Source organism: Coffea arabica, chromosome 7e, assembly GCF_036785885.1.
Source record: "Coffea arabica cultivar ET-39 chromosome 7e, Coffea Arabica ET-39 HiFi, whole genome shotgun sequence".
NCBI classification, from domain to species: domain Eukaryota; kingdom Viridiplantae; phylum Streptophyta; class Magnoliopsida; order Gentianales; family Rubiaceae; genus Coffea; species Coffea arabica.
This window is the reverse complement of record NC_092323.1, coordinates 1257320-1273471: the sequence shown is the minus strand read 5'-3', so window position 1 is coordinate 1273471 and position 16152 is coordinate 1257320. Positions and strand designations below refer to the sequence as shown.

At 36.2% G+C, this 16152-nt stretch overlaps 1 protein-coding gene across 2 annotated transcripts; it reads left to right on the top strand.

The window, feature by feature from the left end:
• Window positions 1–6620: 6620 nt before the first annotated feature.
• LOC113689986 (serine/threonine-protein kinase RHS3) lies at window positions 6621–12283 on the top strand. Of its 2 annotated transcripts, XM_027207811.2 has the most exons (4): window positions 6621–7429; window positions 7568–7673; window positions 8914–9752; window positions 11286–12283. In XM_027207811.2, exons 2-4 carry the CDS (start codon window positions 7662–7664, stop codon window positions 12148–12150), a joined length of 1716 nt encoding a protein of 571 aa, XP_027063612.1. In that variant the 5' UTR covers window positions 6621–7429; window positions 7568–7661; the 3' UTR covers window positions 12151–12283. The 2 variants fall into 2 exon arrangements, with proteins under 2 accessions (XP_027063612.1, XP_027063613.1); XM_027207812.2 differs by lacking the exon at window positions 7568–7673 and having other exon boundaries at window positions 6623–7429.
• The last annotated feature ends 3869 nt before the right edge of the window (window positions 12284–16152 follow it).

Here is a 16152-nt window from a genome sequence, read left to right as displayed (position 1 = left end):
GGAGAAGTATTTTAGGCTTGGCAGTCTAAACCCAAATCCACAAACCCGCTCAATTTGTTCCCTAATTTGAAGGTTGTGTTGGGCTTTGGGTTACTTTTCGGTTGGGTGTACAAAATTCAACCATTTTTCAGGCAGTTTGGGGTTGTTATTATTTAGCCAAGTAAATCGCGCATCGATTGTGGCATTGAAAACTTTTTATACACCAAAGTTGTGCTTCACTGTAAATTGCTTCTAGAACTCCGAATATTTTTTTTTGGGAATTTCCAGCACATTTATGATAACTGCCACGCGTCTACTTAATCGTTATGAGGTGGAGAAGAAATTGTTGCCATTATTTTTTCAAGTATTTCTGGATTTTTGGAGTGGTAGAACCACCATAGTATGCTGTACTGATTTTGAACTTTGATTTTAATACCAGAAAAAAAGGAAAAGGTAAACAAAAATATTAGATCACATTCGAAGCTAACTTGTCATAAAAGATCACTAGTTTGACATTTGATTTGAATACAATAGAAACTAGGGGCAATATTGATTATTCTGTGGTCTTGCTGGCAAAAGGGAGGAATAAAAAGGGAAAAGCAAAAGCAAAAATAATTTTAAAACCAATTCTTGGTATAAACATGAAAAAACAAGGAAAGATTCATTAAAATGTGAACATGGTATTGTCATATTAAATGCGTAAATAAGCAAGGGAGGTAAGTGTAATTTTTGATATTTCAAGGTACTCAAACAAATTATCATTTATACGTTTATCATATAAACAGTTAACTATTTTAGTTTAACTTACTAAGAGCAAAATATCGAGTTGGTCTTTAAATTATTAAGTTTGTATAATTTTATCCCTCCAAATATTGTTTATATATTTGTGGCCTTTCGACTTCTAAAATTTTTGCAATCCCATGTATAAAATGTTAAAGAATTTGACACCTAATGATTCTTGACATGGCTAAAAATGATCATAAGTGTATTTTAGTTGTGAAAATTTAGATAATTTTGCATCAAATTTGTTTGTCGATTTAAGCTTTTCTTTTTCTTAAGGAATATTTTGGTGTAATATTTGATAAACATTTTAAAATAGTGGGAGTTTTTCAATAACTTTACTGTAGATGTATATGAAAAATTTTTATTGTACATGTTTCATTTCAAATAATGAAGAAAAATACCAGCTCCCAAGCAGTTAAACTTCATGAGCCATAAATCGCAAGTGCAAATAACCACCAAACGAAACGAGGAAAAATCCAATTCACATACAGGAAGAGCAGCGCAAAAGCCGAGCAACCGGAAGAAGAGGTCAAGTCCTAAGTTGCAGAATATCCCAACGCCTTTCCTTTTCGGAAAAATACCGGTTTTCGTCCCCAAACTTTGGACACAAGACACATTTCGTCCCTCATCTTTCGGGCATGACACATCTGGTGTCTGAATTAAGAATTTTAGACCAAATGTTATCCTCAAACGGCAATTTATCCACCATTTAACGTAAGTGATAAAAATTTTATAAATTGTAAAAATAAAATCAAATTTAAATAATTAAATGTTATATTTGCCTAAGAAATAATACAATAATCATAATAATGATAATACAATAATATTGGTGTAATAAAACTGCTATTAATTTAAATATTTACTTATAATGCCCAAAGAGCCTAATTACCAATTTTTTCTTCTCGCGCTCAAATATAACATTAACCCGCATGCGAGCTAACCTTGAAATAGAAAAAACACAGAATCTTGCTTGCGGGTTTCAACGTTATTATGCAGGCGGAATTTTGAGGGATATGCATAATTTTGCATATTTGTAGGAATATTAGAAAATGGAAAATTTGGGTAAATTCCCAAATTTTGGAGGTAAGGTGTAATCCAAGAACTAAAACAGTCATTTATAAAACCTTAACAATGCTGTTTAATGACGATGACGATGACGACTCAAGATTTCTAGATCTCATTTTAGGGAAATACAGCCACAATGCTGGGTGTTGCTTTATGCAAGTTTCTACTTTATTTCTTGGCAGAATTTGATTTGGAAGAGGGGATTTGCTCTCGGCAGAATTTTCAGATGGAGCTTGAGCTTAGGCTTGAAAATTTGCAGAGGAAGTCGTTGAAGTGAAAGGAAAAGGGAAAGTGAAAGGCAAGGGAAAGGGGAAAGTGAGCTTGTAGAGAGAGAGTGAGCTCAGATTCGGTTTTGGACAAGGAAAGTGGAGACAACGTCCTTTTCCACCTGGGTTCTTTCGGACAGAAGCTTTAACGGTACGTGAATCTCACGTGACCGGTTTCGTTAAATGGTGGATAAATTGCCGTTTGAGGATAATATTTGGTCTAAAATTCTTAATTCAGACACCAGATGTGTCATGCCCGAAAGATGAGGGACGAAATGTGTCTTGTGTCCAAAGTTTGGGGACGAAAACCGGTATTTTTCCTTCCTTTTCCCCCGCTCGAACAAGTACAACAGAGCAAAAGATTCACCGGAAGCGCATTATCATGGCATTCCTCATCCATCCGATCAACAAATTATGACATGCAGCGGCCTCGATGCAAGTTAGGCCACTTCTACAGTTCTACTAAGCTCTCCAGTCTCCATCGATCGAAGCTCTAAGCCAAGCAAATTCCACTGAGGTTTGCATGAAACACGTGGGAAACAGCAGAAGCTTAACCGGGCAATGCTTCTTCAAAGCCAAACGGAATTTGCCACCTGAGCTCCTGACAAGAAACTCCACTGACCAAAAGGCCCCCACTAATAAGGCAAAAAACCAAGAATGCCCCTCAAACAAAATCAGCACCAAAATCCAGAAGCCCACCGTCCAGCACAAACTCCACCGACCAAGAGCTCCCCAATTAACTACTCCCTCCGTCCAAGTGTTCTATTTTATCGTATTGAGAAAGTCAAACTACTTTTAATCTCTCTTTTTAATATATATTGCATCTTCCTCTAATCATGCACTCCTTCCGTCTCTAATCATGCACTCCCTCCGTCCCACTTTGAAGGTACTGTTTCTTTTTTTATACAATTTAAGAAAAAATAGTTAATTTTGTTAGAAAAGTAAATTTAGATTGTTATTTTCCTAAAATACCCTCACATTAAATAGAGTACAATTTTATGAAAACTTAAATTGATGGTAAAAAAAGAATCAACTTTCATTAAATGGGGTAGGTTTATAGTAACAACAACTTATATTAAATAAGGATATTTTAGAAAAATTAAAATACAACTATATTTTTCAATTGGAAAGTGGACTATAATTTGGGACAGACGAAAAAGGAAAACAGGACTATCAAAATGGGACGGAGGGAATACTTGTTATTATTTAAATTTATAAAAATAAAATTTAAAAAATATATAAATATCATAATTAAATCACTACTTTTAAAAAATTGGAACCAAGAAGGGACTAAATCAAATATTGAGAACCACCCCCCCTCCCAAAAAAACAAAAAAAAGAACCACAGAATCAAGGGGAAAGCGGAGAAAAAACACTGTTCATTGGAGGCTTGGACACCTTCATATAAGTAAGATTGCGAATTTTTCCATTTATTCTTGACATTTGAAAGTTGGACTATGTCGTGACGGACTCGGGGCAGGGACGGTTGCAGGTGCAACCGTCCCTGACAAATTTCTTCTTCATCAACAGCGCGTAACTTCTTTTGTTCACCGTGTAACTTTTTTTCCACAGGTTGTATTTTCACAACAGATAGTGGTGGGCCCACACTTGACGCGAAAATCGAATTACCACTTGTTATCTGAGCCGCACATTTTTTTGAAGTCCAATCTGGACCATGAACCGTGCAGGGACGGTCATCAGTATGACCGTCCCTGCCCCAAATCCATGTCGTGACGCAGGAGTTCAGCATTCCCGAGTTCTTATTGGAAACTCCCTGTGTCTCTCGATCTCTTCGTCTTTTTAGTTGGCATGCACCATCTGCATTCTTACATAGATTGGCATAGTCGCACATCTGGGACATTCTCTCCTCACAACCTTTAAATAGCCTTTGTACCCTGCTTGGTCGAGGTAATAACAACTCCACCCATTCTCTCTAGATTGTAAATACGTTAACTTGAGCATCAGAGTTATCCTATACGATCAAACTTCGATTTCGTATTTGATGTGAAGTTTTATTTAAATTCAAATTTTCACTACTGCAAGTATATACATCATACATGAATATTGGAATAATTCGAATGTCAGTCTTACAAGGAAGGTCGAATCACTTACCAATGCTGTTTCGTCTCTTTATTATTTTGATGATCACAAATACGAGTAAATAAATCTACGCTACAAACATGTAACGAAAGAAAGTAAAAACAATAATAAAAAGGCTTATAGGATTTAAGATTTCCTAACTATCTTTGTTACTGAAATTATCAGTTGATTGAGTCTTAACTATGTTATGGTGCAATTTTTTTAATGTACATGATACTTGCTTTGATCAATATCAACAATACCTATAGACTTTTAGAGTTATAAAACTAGTTATAAATTCAAAGGTGTACCTTTATTTTTGTAAGCATACTCTATAAATTGAGCACTTTCATGAGTTAGTATTGAACTTCTACTTTTGCTATAACATTTAATACCTTGAGATAATTACAATTAATGATTGATTAATTATGATCGTAATAACAAAACTACTTAATAACTTGTACAATTTATAAGCTTAAATAACTAAGAAAACATCACAACACATAACATAAAATTTCCATCCAAACCTTAGGCATAAAGAGCTTAGAGAGAAAGGGAAGTAAATAACCAACTTATATATTATAACTGAACACTGGAGCTCAATGCAAGAAATAAACAGCTTAGAGAGAAGTCAGCTTTGTTGCATGAGTCTCCAATCTCTTCATTTTTAATTCTCAATCTTCATCGACATTTAGATACATACAAGAAAGATTGGATTAAACCTATTTAATTTAAACTAATCTAATAAACTAGGAAGTTCTAATTAAAATCTACATTTTTGTGAGTTATTTCCACCCTCCAAAGTTGTTGCAAAACTTGGTTTTGAAGGGTATTTATAGAGATGCAAAAATATGCAAGGAGGAGTAAGAAATAAAAGTAAGGAAAAACTCTTGCCCCCCCTTAAACCAACGTAGAATCTGTACCTAGATCCGATCAAACCTGCCGGAGGTTCCATCATACTTTGTTTTCGGCTGCTCCCGCAATTGGATCCGCGACATCCCCATATGGATCTACTGACGGATTCATATTTGCTGAACTTGCATAACTGATTTGCGACATTGCTTTCTCTTACCACTGAATTGAAGTGCAATTACCTCAATGAAAGATTTCGAATTCAGTTAATTTTCTATGGATCAAGAATCAAGTCATTTGCAAGTTTACGTGATCAGTTACAACCAAAAAATACTAAACTAGTCAGAAACCTGCTTCAGATTGTAGCAACAAAGAAGTATTTATGTGATCTGGATATTTGGAAATGAAAACGTGAAAACTAATTTTGATATCTTCATAAAAATTGTAGTCATTCTCTCTCTCTCTATAATTACAATAGTTTAAGAATCATTTCAATTCAATGTCTGTAACTGATGTTATAACCAAAATATCAAAATGTGTCATTTTGCTAATCTTTTCTTCTATGTTTCTTCGTCGCATTTCATCATTTGATCCTGTCATACTTCATGTCATTTGAAATAAATTTCAAATCATCAAGAATCCTACAAATTTCTTGTCACTTCCCTTCAATTGATAATTAAATCATCAAAACCTACCAAACATTAAGTTTTCACCGCTTAGTTCCATAGAAACGCAACTTTTCTTATTTTAACAACACAATGCAAAACTCAACTAAAATCCTAGAACATACACTCCTAATATGATTAAAACAAACCAAAAAAACACATAGATAACCACGTAAAACATGGAAAATGAGCACTTATTAGTGTTGTTGTTTGGCACAAGCAGGCAGTAGTGGAGCAACATTTAGGTGAAGTGGACAATTGCCCCCCTCTCCCCAGTTCTCCCTAGTTTAAAGAATATATATGAAAGTTCAATAAATTTTAAGTTTTTTTTTTTTTAACAATTGCACTCACTCAATTTTGAAAAATATTCTTTTCTCTTGAAGTTGGCCCCTGTAATTTTCAAACGCTCCCATATATTATCATTTATCAGGAGTGAGTTATAAGTTTCGTGGGATGAATTGCAATCTCCCCTAATTATAGGGGTAATTGGAGCAAATTATTCGCACAGCAACTAAACTTTTTGAATAATTAAGTTTTAGTCATTCAACTATTAATAGTATGTTTGTATTTACTAAACTATCAAAAGTCTAAATTTTGGGTCATTCCGTCTAATTTCATAGTTAATTCTACCATATCTAACTATTAATAGTATGTCTCGTGCATCGTGCGAGCCATTGTATCTGATAGAATCAAATGAAATATCACAAAATTTATATTTTTTTGATAATTTAATGGATAAAAATGTACTATTAATAGTTGAATGATTAAAATCTTTGACTATTTAAAAGTTGAGGTAATTTGCTCTTGAAACTGATATAACTAGTGGCAATAACTGTCATCATCCTTTTTCTTTTTTTCCCACCCATCAATTTGCGCAAGTATCCCATTTGTCCTTACAGTATGAGTAGTGAGGGGTGAGGGTGGAGTTCATTGCGACCACACTTTGACAAAATTAAACGCCGATCCTTTCGTCTCGCTGATCTGCCATTCCGAAGACCAATTCCTTTTACTAGTAGTAGAATGCCTTTCGTCTCGTTGTTGTCGTTGTTGTTGTTGTTGTTTTGGTGGTGGTGGTGATGCCGTTGCCGATACTAATTGTAAGGGGTAATAATATATTTTTAGGAAATATTAGTAAAAGAAATATTAAATGTTGGTTACATTATATTATTCTTCTCTTGCTTCCTGCGATCCAATAATGTCTTCCCATCAGCATCAGCATCAGCATTCACATATACGGAGGGAGGGTGTGGAGCATTTACAGAGAGCCAGTCATGTAATATAAGATAAGATTAGGGGATGTAGCACATTGAAATGGATTCCACTTTTAGTAATTGTTATCCTAATTATAGTCGTCCTGCCACTCTCTCTCCTCCTTCCCACAAATTTCTCCTTTCAAACAACTACCGAAACAGAAATGACGGGAGCAATCACAATTTCTATGGAAATTCAAGTTGTAATACAACTAACAACATCTTCTTCCCCCTCCTCGTTGTAGCCGTTGGGCCATGTGTTCGATCCAATACCAACCTATTGTTGCCACCATTCTCCCCCGATCCTCCTCCTCCTCCTCCTCTCCCCTCTATCCCTGATTATCATTGGAATGCAGCATTTCCACAAAATGGTGGCCTCACCCGATACGACGTCCTACCTTCCGGCAATTTCCATTCCCCTTGCATGATTATATCTCTTAATGCAGTGAACCAAAGGGAGGCCGTAGCATTCTAAATTAGCCTCAAAAAGGTTCGTTTCTATTTTTCTTCGCTTCTGTTTGAATTTGCAGTTGTTATTTCTGCAGTTTTTCCCTCCCTTTTTCTTTGTGGCTGCTGATGGGAGCCCTCGGGTCCAACGGGTTCATTTATAGCATGCCTTTGATTGCAGCTTGCCACCAACTTATACATGCAACATGATAGCTTTTGAACTGCAGCCGCTGCCAAATTGCATTTCCAGTTTTTGTTAGGCCTATTGTTGCTAAATGAAAAAAAAGGTACATTTGAATGCCTGTTTTGCTGTCGACACTTTTTTTTTTTAAGACACTCAAGTTAGTCTAAAGCTAAAGGTAACGTCCATCAGTGTTAATTCATTTTGCACCTGGTAACTGGCAGCTTGAAATCAATAATGATCACGTACTTTCTGCAAGCAACTTTTCGAAATCATTTGTGAGTCTTGTTTCAATGTCATCAAAGCCTGAGTACAAAGTCTCATACGTGTTTAGCATTGCAGATCTACATGTCTATTTCAAATTTATCTTTTGTGGATCATTCATATTGCGGTATGCCTTCCGTAAGGTGACATTGATGGATATCATTGATGTTGTGTGTTCAGATTTTTCTACTGTACTTTATTCTGGTTAGATATTTTGTATTCATTGGGAGAGGAGTCTGATTGGATTCCTATTTGTGACAAAAGTGCTTAACATTATTCCTTTTTTAATGTGTCATTATGGTGCTTGATGTTCTTCTCTTCTTTTTTGTTTTCTGTGGGACGTGCTATGGGGCAACTAGTAAGAATTCCTTTGTTTCATATAATACTGTGGAAGGTGCAGTCTATTTGAACACTTTCAACTAGAATTCTGATAAACGTCCATCCACAGCACCACATGCACTTAAGAAATATCCTGGATCAATGACCAGTGTGCGTTAGTTTGGAAGTGATTTTACAGTGCTAAAGTATGAAGAGAAGGGATGTAAAAATAGAAAGAGAAGAAGCACTGTCTATACTTCATAGCTGTTCGAAAGCATTCTTTTCTTTGTCATCTTTCTAGCAGACATTTGTATGGCAAATTTATCTATTAGATCCCATCACTTCTATTTAGCCACTTTTGTCTCGTTATTTTTGTTATTTTTTTCATTCCCTATCATTTCCTGTTGCTCTAGACTGAAATGCCAGACTTTAACTTCTGAAATAACACATTATGACAAGTTACTAAATCATTTTCCACTTTAGTGGTGAGCAAAAATTAGAGAAAATTATTCTAGTCTTTTGGTAGTCAGTAGCTTAAGTTCACTATGCTGTCGCTACTCTCTATCTTCTTTTACCTCTTTCTTTGTTACATCTTCCATCCTTTGTAAGTGCACTAGTCACTTTATTGAGCTCTATTTCAGCTAGCAGTGCAGTCATTAACAAACTTTTTAGAAATGGAAGAACATCTCTATTTCCTTTTTTTGGTGTTTTTTTTTTTTTGGTTTACGGCAGTAAAAACATTGACGTGGCTTTTGTTTGTGCAGATGAGTGACTTGTCATCAGAACACACAGTTAGTAAGTCTAACATGGACCTGGATATCAAGGGTTTTACCAGTTCAGCATCTAATTTTGCATGTGAACGAAAGAAATCAGATACGGACATGAATAGCCTCAATGTAAGTAGTGAATCACAATTTGGACCCCTCCACATGGATGCAAATTTCCAATCTAAATCAAGTTCGACTCTGAATGTTCAAAAAGTTGATCTGGTAACCGTGTCTGGTTTAAATCCTCCAAGTGAAACATGTGCAGCACATGGCTCAATTTCAGGGACGCATTCTGAGCATCTGATGTCTACATTATCTTGTGGACCATCCATAATGTCTATGGCCACCAAGATGAATGATCATATGAGTCCTCAATTGGTCATTAGCTGGGGTAGTGGCAGTAGCACGCGTAGTGACAGCATAGAAAGTTCCACCACACATCTTAAGCCCCACACTGGCGGTGATGTTCGATGGGATGCCATTAATTCCGTCTCTTTAAAGGATTCTCCACTTGGCCTTAGTAATTTTCGACTCTTGAAGCGACTTGGTTATGGAGACATTGGAAGTGTCTATCTTGTTGAACTTCGAGGAACTAACACTTATTTTGCCATGAAAGTGATGGACAAAGGTTCTCTTGCAAGTCGAAACAAGCTACTTCGAGCTCAAACTGAGAGGGAGATCCTCAGTCTTCTTGATCACCCATTCTTGCCTACCCTGTATTCTTATTTTGAAACTGAAAAATTTTATTGCTTGGTCATGGAATTTTGCAGTGGAGGTAATCTTCATACTCTTCGACAAAAGCAGCCCAACAAGTATTTTTCTGAGGATGCTGCTAGGTGAGATTTATTGACTAACTGATTTATCTCTCTTTTCATGGCTACCGGATGCTTTTTGCTTTTACCATTTTTTGTGAGATCTCTTGGTGGACCATCTATGGTATCTGAACATCATAGAGGTATGATTTAGTGGACTTAGCATTAGACCAGTTATTGCTTCTGCAAGTTGCCAAACTGGTTGAGCTTTTGAGATTTGTTAAAGAGGAAGGTAAAGTATATTCCAAGAATTGCTAGTTGCAGCATTTTGTGGCATATTGGCTTTATGAATCCAGCAGTGTGACTGTTAGGATGCTTTACATGCTTTTTTGTTTCGCTTCATACGACCGGGCAGATTCTTATGCTTCTGCATTTTTCTGAAATTTTGATGCTTCTCAGTTTTTTGTTCCTTGAAAGTACTTAGTATGGAACAATATTCCATGCTGACTAAGTATATCAAGGATACTTATTTGCAAGGGCTGGTATGCTTGTAAGATGAAATTAACACTGGACTTTTCAGCATGGCATAATGGGGGTTAAAACAAGAGGCCTGAAAATAATTTTTTCCCCAGAAAAGAAAAATAAAGAAAAATATGTAGAGATCTATGCATCTTTCCACTGGTTAAATTTCGTCTCTTCGGAGTTGGAATTAATTGTTGAAAGGATCAGATATCTTATTAGCAATTTCCTTCTCCATACTAATACATTTTTTCATGAAGAACTGAACATGAAGATTTGTGCTGAAAAATGAGAATTACAAGAATATGATGTGGACTTGTTAAAGCACCTTTACTTATGTATTTTGTTTAATGTCCAAGTGAAGAAAGAAACCATCATTTCTATTCTGTTGTGAATTCCTAAATGAGGCAAGTCTTGTGCTTCCTCATCTTGTGTATTCCATTAAGCTTAAGTTTCTTTTCTTTCCTTCGTTTCCATTTTTATGCTTATGTTATAACTCCAAACAGAGTGGATCCAAAACAGTGTTTTGAAGAGAGAGATTCTCAATTTGATTGCTGATAATTCTAGAAAACTTCTCAAAGTATGAAGCCAAATGTGATATGAAGCGAAAACGGACATAAGGAAAAACAGTGGTCTGCTAATAGATGAGGGAAAACATTTGTAGGTTGTAATGCCATCAATACTGAGTTTTCTGCCATACACTAGCTAAACTTCAACTGCCGTCTGGTGATAGTTTTGAGAGACGTGGTAATTTGTTGTGCTACTATTTATGCATTTCAATTGTGCCTGCAGTAATTAACTTTGGAACTACAACAAAATCCTGGCTTTTACCATCTTTTCCTTTTAATGCACTTTTTTCTGCACAATTTCTACTGCTCATTAAATTATTAAATTGCAGTTGAGATGTCAATTAATCTTACTGTTATTTGTTTTTTTCTGGTGGAAAATTTTGTCAAATATGGTATTAGCTGTGATTTCCATTGCAGTAACGCTTTAAACCTAGATCACAGACTTGCCTACATGCTCAGATTGAAGCATACAGATGGTTGTTCTGTGACAGATGGATTTTGTTACTGATGCAGTCTTAACTTTTTGTAGGTTTTATGCATCAGAAGTTCTGTTGGCACTTGAATATTTGCATATGCTGGGAATTGTCTACAGGGATCTAAAGCCAGAAAATGTGCTGGTGAGAGATGAGGGTCACATTATGCTCTCTGACTTTGACCTGTCACTTCGTTGCTCGGTCAGTCCTACACTAGTCAAATCTTCATCTGTGCATGCAGGAAATGCCAGTTCTAATGCTGGTGGCATTTTAGATGACGAGAATGCAGTGCATGGATGTATGCAGCCATCAGCTTTTCTCCCTCGTATCCTTCCTAGCAAAAAGAATCGGAAGTCTAAATCAGATTTTGGTCTCTTCGTTGGTGGAGCCCTCCCAGAGCTGATGGCCGAGCCAACTAATGTGAGATCAATGTCTTTTGTCGGAACACATGAATACCTAGCCCCAGAGATAATACGAGGTGAGGGTCATGGCAGTGCAGTGGATTGGTGGACATTTGGAATCTTCTTATATGAGCTTTTGCATGGGACAACTCCTTTTAAGGGGTCTGGGAATAGGGCGACATTGTTCAATGTCGTAGGCCAACCGTTACGATTCCCAGAAGCTCCACAAGTGAGCTTCCCAGCTCGTGATCTAATCAGAGGGCTCTTGGTTAAAGAGCCACACAAGAGAATTGCATACAAGAGGGGCGCCACAGAGATAAAGCAACACGCATTTTTTGAAGGTGTGAACTGGGCTTTAGTCAGGAGTGCACAACCACCCCACATCCCTGAACCTGTAGATTTCGGGCATTTTGCTAATAAAGAGGCAGCCCATTCAGACAAGAAGATGGCAGAGATTGCAACTGATAAAAACAAAAGTAGTTCTAGTGATCCTTCATACGTAGAATTTGAATACTTCTAGGGGCAATGGTTCTAATAAAGTTATGATGTTCTCGGCATCTGGTTTTGTGGTTAAACTGTACAAAAGAGGAAACGTAGCACATAATTTGTCAATCCTGGTTTAGAGCAGAAAATAAGAAGTAAAAACTTTTGTATCAGTGGTTTTACTTGTATGTTATCCTGGTCTTCCCTAGTGAAAAAGCTGAGTCCTGTGCTTAATGCCGTGAATACGAAAAACATATGCTCTGAGATCTTTTAAGCGTCATGTAAAACTAACAGCATACCAGACACAGCTTTAGTAATACTAGTTGGAAGAGAACTTTACTCCAAAAAAAAAAAAAATTACTTGTGTTATAAATTAATACTATAGTAAGTCTATAAATTTGTCCTTTTCAGTTGGGTGGTTAAAAAGTTTACTTGTGCCGTAAAATTAAGGGTTTTTTAATGGGTACTCTTAGGGCAATTTTTAGCACACCTAATATTCACTTAACCTACCATATATATAAATATACTGATAATTATTATTCTTTCTTACATTTATATACTTTTGTTATTTAATCTTGCCTACCTTCCCTTATATTTATTTACATTTTCTAATTATTTAAAAATATAACGCTTGAACTATACCTTAATGAATGCCTCTGTTAGACACATGGTAAAAATAATACTAATATGATGATGTAGGATTTGTGTATGATGTAAGATTTGTGTTGTTTATATGGTGAGCACTATGTTAAGAGAATAAAAAAAACTGATGAATTTAGAAAAGAGAAAAGTAGAACTAATCTTTCATTTTGTCAAATGATTTTGAATTATATATATCACTAATAGAAGAGAGGGGTGACCACTATTTATAAAGAGAGTACAAAAGAGTTCAAAATATATCAAATAACTATAATTCTTAAGATATTGATGATAAGATTTTCTCTAAGGTCATGACAAGTTTATCACCTTAAAAGTCCTGATAATTTTATCATCTCAAAAATCTATGAGATAAGACAAACGTTATTAGACATCGATAATTATTTAATTATTTCATAATACTTCCCTTAGATGTCTACTACACAACTATTATATCTCGTTAAAACTTTATTAGGAAAAATCTAGTGAAAAAAATTCAAATAAAGGAAAGAGAATACATTATTCTTGATTTCAATTTCTCCCCCTGATCCCAACGTGAACTAAGATCTTTTAGTCGATACATTGCAATATTTTTCACTAATTTCTCAAATATTGTAGTCGGCAATACCTTGGTAAATAAATCTGTCATATTATCACTTGATCGAATTCACTGCACATCAAGTTCACCATTTTTTGCATATCATTAGTAAAAAGAATTTTGGTGAAATATATTTCAATCTATTTCCTTTAATATATATTCCTTTTAATTGAGTTATACAAACTGCATTATTTTCATAAAATATAATTGAAGGACTTTCTTTTTCAGAGAATAACCTACTATTTTTCGAATATAATGGGTCATTGATCTTAGTCAATACATTCTTACCTAACCTTATGTATTGTTATTATTTCAACATGATTTGAAGAGGTAGCAATTATAGATTGTTTTATACATTGTCATGAAAGGACTGTATCAACACATATAATTAATAGTTAGTTTGGAATCTTGTTTTATGTGGATCAGATAAATACCAAACATTAGCATAATTAAGTAATTCAAACATAATTGAACTCTTCCCATGAGACGCTTTGCTCTCTGTGGGCCTTCTCCTTGCTAGTGCCGGTTGCTCTCTTCCCTAGTTTCTAGTGGAAGTCCAACACCCTATTTTGACCTCCCCAAACAACTATTCTATTCTATTTTCAATCAGTTTGCATTCCAACTTACACTCAATTGGGTTCCCGTTTGTCATATTTTTTCCATGAATAAGTTTTTCTCTGTTCTGATTTTATTTTTTCAAAAAATAAAAACTTTCACTTCCTTTGGGTCATGCAAGTTTGCAGAACGTGATTCATTCAGCAGTCTTGTGCCTTTTGTGCTCCTTTCGAGACTGTATCATTTGTCCTGGCTTCCATGGCTAAAGAACTGGAAAGAATATGTGAAAAACTGCGTATTCGTGATGATGAAGAAGAAGTAAATTTATTGTCGGGCGATGCGGACGATGTTGAAGATTCTTTAAGCGAGTTGTGCATCTTAGGCAAACTTTTTACCAGAAAGCAATTCAATGGTGAAGCGCTGATGGGTACTATAAAGAAGGTTTGAAACCCATCCAAGGGTCTCATCCACACTTTATTAGGAGATAACCTTTTCCTTTTTAAATTTAATGACATGCTTGATAAGAAAAAAGTTTTCTCTGGTGGCCCATGGTGTTTTGATGATAATCTACTGGTCATCAGTGATTATATCGGCAACGTCTAGCCAACCAACATTTAGCTTGACACCTGCTCCTTTTGGGTGCGTGTATATAATCTTCCATTGAGTTGGATGAATGCCAAAACAGCAGAATACCTTGGCAATAAGTTAGGGGCCTATGAAGGCTTTGAATCAAAAGGTGACTTGTTTGCCTGGGGAAAATTCCTTCATATCCATGTGAAGATTCACCTTGAATCTCCTCTTAAGCGAGTAATGCATCTGTTCATTGAAGGCAAGGTGCATAAGGTGCTTTTTCAATATGAAAGGCTCCCTATATTATGCTTCTACTGTGGAAGGATTGGCCATGGCAAGCGGGATTGCGAATTGAAGCTTGATGCAGCAACCTATGAAACTGGTGATTCGCAATATGGAGGATGGCTTCGAGCTAAGCCGGAAAAATCATTTTCCGGCCAACAACACTCACGGCCAGCTGCAACGGTAAGCGATAACGAGAATTGCGTGCCACAAGGAACGGATAAGAGAAACAGATCAACTGCATCCGCATCACCTGACTATCTTGAATTTTCAAAGTTTGATCATGCCCAATCTGCAACTTTGGATAATGACCTAGAGAGACATCAAGACCTAATCAAAGGTAAATCTTCTGCCTCTATCTCTAATAATTTGGATCTTCTCCAACCCAAATCAAAGAGTACAGCAGCTCTATGGACTACCAATAAACCCTCTTCTTTTTCAACCCACCCCACCGATGACTCTTTTCGCCTCCCCGTTGCACCACACAATAAACCAAGACCGTCTGCCCCTTTGGATAACAACATACCAATTCAAACCAACACTCGAAACAAAGCACCTAAAGCTTCTTTCACTTCAATAGTCCAACCAGAAAACCAAATAATTCAGGACAAATTCTTTGCTTTTCTAACTACCTCAAGCCAATTGCCAAATTTGACTCTCATTCAATCCAGGAGTAACCAATTACAAACTATTGTCCCTATTATATCCCCAATAATTTCTGATCCTATTCCCTCCTCATCTGAGCCACCTATTCATACAACATCCAATAATCCCACCTCCACTCTTACGCATACCAACTATCTGAAAACATGAATCCCAATTTTCCTATCCCTACTCCAACCCTCTCAACTACTTCCCCAGCTTTTCCTAGTAAAGTCCTACAACATACCCAAACTACAGACAGCTCCCCCACTCTTCTCAAAACATCGGAACTCTTCCTAGTTGATGCACCTCTGGCAGAACAAAAAACACATTTAGATATCCATAAACTCCGGTCTCTGGCTAGTACCTTCAAACGGAGAAAGAGCACTGACAGTCCCAAATCAAGTTTGATGTCGTCTACGGCTCAATCTTCTCATAAAAGGTTATTAGACAGCAAGGTGAAACGTCCTGAAAATTTTTTCCTCTCTGATGATGTTGATATGGAAGATGTTCCTCTTTCCAAGAAATCTAAGACAGTTGGTTCAATCGCATCACACGGTATATCAATGGCGGAGGCTGGTCACCAGCCTCGCCAAGAATCATGAGCCTTTTAAGTTGGAACTGTCGGGGGTTGAAAAACCTCCGCACAGTTCATGAACTCCGGAGTTTTATCCGGAGGGAAAAACTTTCAATTATTTTTTTGATAGAAACTAAGTGTTCTAGTAGATTTGTGGAGAAATTGAAGTAGCAAATTGG